The 7,442-nt window shown below is 41.3% G+C and overlaps 1 protein-coding gene across 1 annotated transcript in view; it reads right to left on the bottom strand.

Annotated features, from left to right (window-relative positions):
- Positions 1 to 5,693: 5,693 nt before the first annotated feature.
- The window catches only part of ERICH1 (glutamate rich 1), a 131,642-nt gene continuing 129,893 nt past the window's right edge, over positions 5,694 to 7,442 (bottom strand). Inside the window, exons 6-7 of the mRNA XM_050972303.1 lie at positions 6,858 to 6,891; positions 5,694 to 6,156 (exon numbers count right to left, since the gene is read on the bottom strand). Of these exons, the coding sequence (XP_050828260.1) occupies positions 6,135 to 6,156; positions 6,858 to 6,891 (56 nt within the window). The 3' untranslated portion in view covers positions 5,694 to 6,134. The remainder of the gene's footprint in view (positions 6,157 to 6,857; positions 6,892 to 7,442) is intronic.

The raw sequence follows: 7,442 nt of genomic DNA, 5'->3' as shown, positions 1-7,442 counted from the left end.
CACCCCCGCCGCTCCTCACCTGCCGCCGCCCCCCGCCGGAGCCGCCGCCGCCCGCGGCCGCCCCGCCGCCGCCGCTGCCATGTTTGCGGGGCGGGGGCACGGCCGGGGGGGCTGCCCGGCATCACCGCGGCAACAGCACCGGGCCCGCCGGCAGCACTCCCGGCTCGCCCCGCAGCCTCCCGCTGGGACGGGACGGGGGTCTCGAGGATAAGGAGCCGCCGAGCGCCCGCCGATGCTGTGGAGGCCGCGGATGGCGCTGCCCGGCCGGCGGTAGCAGCAGGATGTCTGTGAGGGTAACGCGCGGCACTCGGAGGTGAAGCTGGACCCGTCCGGACAGCGGGAGTAGCGGCACCCGCAGAGCGCCATAGGTGGCCCGACAACTCTGCAAATGGTCCTGGCGCACAAAGCCGTGTACCCTGCCCGTGTGCCTGCCAGTACCCCCACCTGTGCCCCCACCCGTGTGCCTGCCAGTTTATCCACCCGTGTGCCTGCCAATGCACCCCCGGGTGTCACCGGGGTGCCTGTGACAAGGACAGGCTGCACAGCAAGTCCCCTAGCCTGGACCACAGGCCTGCTCCCCTTGACCCACGGAGCCCTACAGCCAGGGTGGAAAAGCCTGGCGCATCCAGCTAGAGTCCAGTGAGTGCCAAGAGCTCCCAGTCTGATGGCTGAATGATCCAGATTTAATGCCCTGTGTACCAGCTGGTATTTTCATTGATTCTTAGTTTTCAGACAGATTTGCTAGGATATTTTTCTATTAAAATCCCCACCTAAGCACTCCTTTATCCATTTTGATCTGTGAATTAGGGTCAGATCTCCAAAGAACTGGGAAACCACCCTAAAACTGCCATTTTTGGTTGTTCTCTTGGTTAATGCTGCTACGATTTCACTAGTGAAAAGCCATAACACTCAAGGATCCCTCAGGAGAGACTTGCAAGCCTTGCTGTGCTTGCCTGATCCCTTGGGGCCGAGCAGCAGCAGTCAGGGAGCAGCAGCGCTGTGCTGAGAGTTTTTTGGTTGCAATGTGCACCTGCCTGCTTAACTGGAAAAGGGTTCACCCTGGGGCAGGAACAGCAGCTCCTGCAGTGCTGCCTGCTGCCTTTAGCTCCCATCAGTGGCAGAAGGACACCCACCAATTTGAGATTTCCAAATCAATGAGAAAAGGACTTTTCTGTCATAAAATGTCCCATGTAAGCTAACCTCAGAGGCATCATAGTTTTAACTATAAATTCTCTTTTGTACTGATTCGGGATCTCTGTAATGACTTAGGAATGCTGTGTAGCTAACTATAATTTGTAGCTAACTCCACAAAAGATACATTCACTTTCACTTGGACTTGTAACCACAGTATTTACACCAGTGCAGTTTTAACTTGAAAATGAACTTTACAAAATTATATCGATGAGCATAAAGCAAGTGAACAAGTGTTTGAAGGACTCTAAAAGCCTTTATTTTTGTGATAAGTTTTCAAACAAAGTCTTCTTTATCTCATTTTCAATCCCCTCTCTTGTGAGACTAAAAGCTACTAAAAAGTGAAGCACAGAATTTCCTTTCACATCTTGCTTGCATTAATATTAACTGAATCTCAAGAGGGTAGGAGACAAAACACATTCTCCGTTATTAAAGACAGATCAGGTTTAGCATGGATTTCCTCTAGAAGGCCAAGTCAATTTATAACTACTTCTTTAACCTCTCACTCCTTGAAATTTATAAACAAAAGTATTTCTAAGTTATATTGGCACATATTTGCATAAATCTAAGTAGAAAACAACTATTTTATTTGATTTGAATTCTGTATTTAGACCTTGAAAAGAACAAGTAAGTTGTCACCACGTGACCTTACTATTTTAATCCAATGCCTTCCTTATGCAATTTTTCTTATTGCTGCCTGAAACACCAACTCTACCGTTACGCTTAAACTGTGGAAATACTTATGATTCTGCTCAGTTTTAGTCTCACTAAGAAATTCACACAGCATTCCCAATACACACAAAATTAACTACATGCCTTTGGTCTTCATTTTTTATTAATTTTTACTTTTTTTCCCCTTAGGTTTTCTCCTAAGATCTTGAACTTCAGTGTGAAAACTTGGCTTTACTTTGGTCACTGAAAATCAATCCAGTTGTCTTTAGAGAGGTGAGAATTTCAGTTCACATTTTCTATTTATCTTCAAGACCCCAGGGCATGTCTGAGTGTTATCTCACATTCTTCTGAGAAGAACATTATTTTCTGCTGATCTGTTCTACAGATTTTTAAATTTATTATTTCCTTTTAAAATTAATTATATACAACTAATAAAATCTGTTTTTCCAGAGTAAGAAGCTGACATGTGTCAAATGGATCTGCCTAGGGGGAAAAAGAATAAAAACCACTTAAATACAAAGTTTCTTCCTCTAAGAAACTATATTGTCCTGTGTCCCTAAGTTGTATTCAGGGGAAAGCTGTGAAATCCTCTGTTAGAAACTTCTTGCATGGTGTTTAAAATGCCATGAACATCTTTATAAATATCATGAGAAAAAATTGATGATTCCCCTTCTGAGCTCTGATCCTGTCTCCCTGAGGGGAGCTGGGGAAAAAAAGTGAGAGAAGTAACAGAAAATGCAGCCTTTGTCTCTGACTCCCAAGGAGTACTGAGCTGTTCTGAAAGCAAAGCCAGACAACATGGTTTTAGCAGCCACTTCATGACCTGGCAAAACATTATGCTGCAGAAAAATATGTTTCTCCTTTCTCTTTTACTCCAGGCTCTGACCCCGGAGAGAAAAGGATGGAGTTCTTTTGCTGGCCTAAACCAGGCTCTCAGGAGACAGAGAGAAAAAATGAGAAAAGTGAAGAGCAGTAAGGAGGTGATCCCCTGTATCATACCATGTAACTCCATGACACTTAGTGACTTTAGCATTCTTCAGTGACTCCAGGCTGCAGGACCTTTGCCAACCGTGCTGTAGCTGCCTAAACATGGCTGCAGTGCTGATGTTCCAAGAAAGATGCAAAACCAGACCCATGTTGTGCTAGAGATGACACATTCAGCACTGCTGCCACCACTGCCAACCTTCTCAGCTGCACTTGGTGCTCAGACCTTGGCCAGGCTGTTGGAGACCATGCTAGAGGATGAGATCTGCCACTTCACAGCAGTGTTAGGCACACTCCACAGGCATTAGGGAGACATCTCTCTCCCCCTGCAGGGACCCATTGTTAGCCATTTCATGGTAAAAACTGCCTTATAGCACTGTGCCATAATACAGGCACTGGAGCAGCTGTATATCCAATCCTAGATTCCTACCCCCATGTGTTTTCCACTTTCTGGACATTGATAGTGCCAGAGTACCAGTCTGGAATTTACCTCATGAAAGTTTAAATGCCTAGATGTCATATCTCAGTTATTCTCCCTTTCTAATTTGTGGAGAGCAACACTGTGCTGTTTTGCCTTTTTCATCTTGGCTTTCTGGAGTGTTTACTGTGGACATCTACCTACAACTGTATCAAAGTTCACAAAAATAAGCAATACCAGGGCTATCTATATCTTTTCAACTCCAGAAAGGGAGGAAGGTTCAGCAACTACTAATACCAGAGTTCAGGGCAAAATTTCTTCCTTTTTTCCCTCATGCTTCCTATCAGTTCCCTAGCCAGCTTCAAGCTAAAACATATGTGATATATATGACAAAATATATATTGTGTGATACAATACACAATTTTTAGGAATATGATTTCTGGATAAGTAAAGTACATGAGTTCTGCAAGTCATCACAAAGTCTAAGCTCATTCAAATGCAATACTTACATTTCACTTACATATACAAAGGTGTGTAAGTCACATTTGTTACATAAAAGCTGTTCTAGACAATTGGAAAAATGTTGCATTCTACTCTTTTGGGATTTTAGTATAATTCTCATTTAAAACAAAACATAAATATAGCTGGTTTAGGAGCCAGAAAACACCCCAAGATGATCTAACCTCCCTTTCTGTACTCTCAAGGCTTACCAAAAAAAAGGTGAGATCCAGCCCTACAAGGGAAAGGAAATATTCTGTCTCTAGCCAAACTCCATTCTTATTGATAACAAACCCACTTTGATTTGAAATACTGACATGTATACTGACTGCAAAGCTGTTTGTGGTTTGGCATGTTAAGTTAGTGAATGTAGGTCTTTGTCCAAAGAAAATGTGTAAGAGAGAAAAGCAAAATACTTTTGGAAAATAGAGTTATTTAAAAAATTGACAGCTGGTTGAATCAACTGTAAGTCAGTTCAAGAAATACCAGGAGTCCTAAAGGAAGCAGATTATTGTGTGCAAATGCATGCTAAATTAATTTATACTTTGTCATTACGATTTATTATAGAGATTTTATGTCCCCAGGGATGACATAGCAAAAATAGAAGAAGGCCAGAACAGATGACAAAGACACTCATACATGGAAAAATACTTTATGAAGATAGATGAACACTGTGCTTTAAATCAGAAGGAAATGGGAAAAATGAACAGAGAAAAACACTGGAAAGGTGGATAGAACTAATAGAATTGCTTCTTCTCATCCGAAATAAACAAGGAAGCATCCATTTAGACAAAAGATAATGGATTTATAACTGAAAAGGGAAATAGATGTTTTTAAACAGTGTAATTGCACACTTTGCAAATTCATTTCTGAAGAATGTCATTGAAGTTGTATTCAAGAAACAGGAACTTCATGAGGATACCAAAAGCATCAGGTAGCACAAGTAAGCCCAAAAAAGCTAATAGGATTAGGCTCAGATTTCAAGTGTTATGCTAATTTTCACAAGTTAGTTTTTAATAAAATGAAAATATATTCTGTTATTTTCCACTGCAGGATTTCTTGCTGTAATGTACATCAAATTGGCAGTGACCTCTATGGGAAATAGAATGTTATATAAAGCACGCCACTACCTAACCTCTCTGATCTTAAATCCCTTTCTTTTTTACAAGTGTTTTCAAAAATTTTTCATAGACAAAGAAAAGTTAAAATAAAATTACCTGAAACAGTGCTGTTCTTTGCACTGGATAGAAGTGCACTCAGAATATTTCAAGTACTAAGATTTCAATGTCTGCAGGAAACAAGTCCAAAGTGGGTGAAGTTCTCTGTTCTTTGAGGTATGCTGTATTTTATATTATGTCGATCACAAACTTTTTCAAGAAATCTAGTGCACTTAAAACTTTTAATTACCAAAATCTAATGAATATGAACAATTGGGAGATTACCTTTTGAATATTTAGACCACAGGGTATATAGTTCAACTCATGAGAATACTCTGATGAGTTTGCCCAGATTTTCTCAAGAAGAGTAAATGTAATCAAACATGCATCATCTTCTAGACTACTCAGTGATCTTTTTTACAGGGAGTTAAACCTAATGAAGCCTCCCCAGCATTTTATTTAAGTCAACAGTAAAACTTTGACTGCAGATTCTGCCCGGTGAACTGGTGAGCTCAGCCTGAGATATTTTCATGGATACACCAGCACTCCAAACAGGCAAAGATCTCCAGGTGGGGCCTTTGTTTTGTAGTTCCACAGTTATCTGAAGGAAACAAGGTGTGCTGGGGGAGGAAAAGGGGGACTGTTTCTCCCCCACACAGCTATCTACCAAAGCAGTAGCTCTGACCCTGAGTGACATGACTGGACTGCAGGAGTCTGCTGGGCTACAGCAGACACGGCCTCAGTTTTCTTTGGAGATCCAACTCTTAACTCTTACCTGTAGTTTTGATCCAAATTTACAGCATAAGGATACTGAAGAGCTCAAGGCTCACCTCCAAGTTCTCTTCTTGCTCAGGGCATTGTGAGGCCATTAGTCACAAAAAATATCTCCAAAAAGATGGACAGCAAAAAGAGATTGGCAAAGAAAAATATGGTAGAAACATTCCAGTTCAGTGCTTATTCTGCTGGTTAACATCAGCAGTGGGAAGATAACAAAGGAAACTACTCAGTGTGAAGGGGGAATCTCAAGGCACTGGCATATGACTCTCCTGGGACCAATTATTCCTCAAGTATTTCTCAGTGATGCAGTGAGCACATAAGCTCTCACTAGACCTTGCAGAAAGGAGCAAAATTTTTTCAATTAAGTCCTGTTTAAACCATGTTAGCTGTCTTTCTCCCTCTTAGAGCCAGGTGCTAGCCCAACTGTAACCAACTCTTCAAGCCTTTGAGCAGAAGGGGCTGGAGGAAAAAAAGAAATATGAGAATGAGAAGTGATTCCAGAGGACAAAAAAAGATTAAAGGGAAAATGTGTGAGCGTGTCAGACTCAAAAGTAGATTGATGGGCACTGGAGGATGGCAGCCCCCAACAGCATCAGTCACTCCTGGAATGTGTCCAGGGAAGCCATGCTTGCTGCCCACCAGTGCTCTCTTTGTCAGCATGACAAGATGAGGGACTGGAAGCAGATGATGCAGTTGGCAGGATACCCTCATTGAGTTTGTGTCTCATGGTGGTGTGAAAGGCCACTTTGGCTGTAACCAGGAGCAGACTGATGAATAGGTCTTGTGTTTACTGCCCATTGTGTTATAAACATCTCAAGTGGTCATTAATGAAAATGTGTTGGAAGAATAAATACTCTTTAGTCTAGGCAAAAATGAAATACTGTTCTGCAGTGAGCAAGCCTGCTTTTTTATATGTCATGTATGATTTAAGACAGAATTTTGTTTATTTGTAACTTCTATTCTTCCTTGACATTTAAAATGTTCTTTATTTGTTGTACTAATAATGGGCTTCAGATGTGAGAAAACAAATTACATGCTTCTTTTGTAGTGCAACTTCAGTGCAATGATCTGAAAGTACTCACTTACATATTAGTGAATTAATCCTGACAACATATTAGTAAAAAAAAAAAAAATCTTCATAGCTGAAGACTCCAGCTTACCTTCTTTTTGCCTCTTTTTCAAAGTTTGCTGTTCCTGGAATAAAACAACAAATCATGATTAATAATAAAGCACTGTGTATGCTTGAAGCCAAAATACACAGATTTTCTAGCAAGCACTGTCAGATCTTTTACTAAACAAGCAGCAACATCCTGACTTCACATTCTTGCTGTTTATCCACTAGCCCACTTTCTTTGCCAATTCCACATCTACAGTAACAAGCACTGTTGCAGAGCTGTCACCAAGTAGTCATGGATTGTGTATCTACAAATACATTTTTTTAAGTGATCAAAACCTCAAAATATTCTCATCTGAGTGATACAACCTTCCCAAAGCCACAGAAGTTTTTATCAAGCCTACAGAAGAATAGGAACATAGATGTTGCCTCATTTATATATTTCTTAACAATTTTCCAGTTCCACAATGCCCTGTTCCCTCAAAGCAATTGTCCCACTGTGGTTTTATTTTCTATTGCTTTGCATTGATCAATGTAATATAAAAATTTCACATCTGAGAAAGACTTGTTATTTTCTCCACTGTTAGCACAAATCACAGGCAGGCAGTCATTGCCTTACATAATTTGGGAA

Source organism: Serinus canaria, chromosome 3 (genome assembly GCF_022539315.1).
Source record: "Serinus canaria isolate serCan28SL12 chromosome 3, serCan2020, whole genome shotgun sequence".
NCBI lineage: Eukaryota > Metazoa > Chordata > Aves > Passeriformes > Fringillidae > Serinus > Serinus canaria.
The sequence above is the reverse complement of the archived record's forward strand: the minus strand, read 5'-3'. Positions and strand labels throughout refer to the sequence as shown.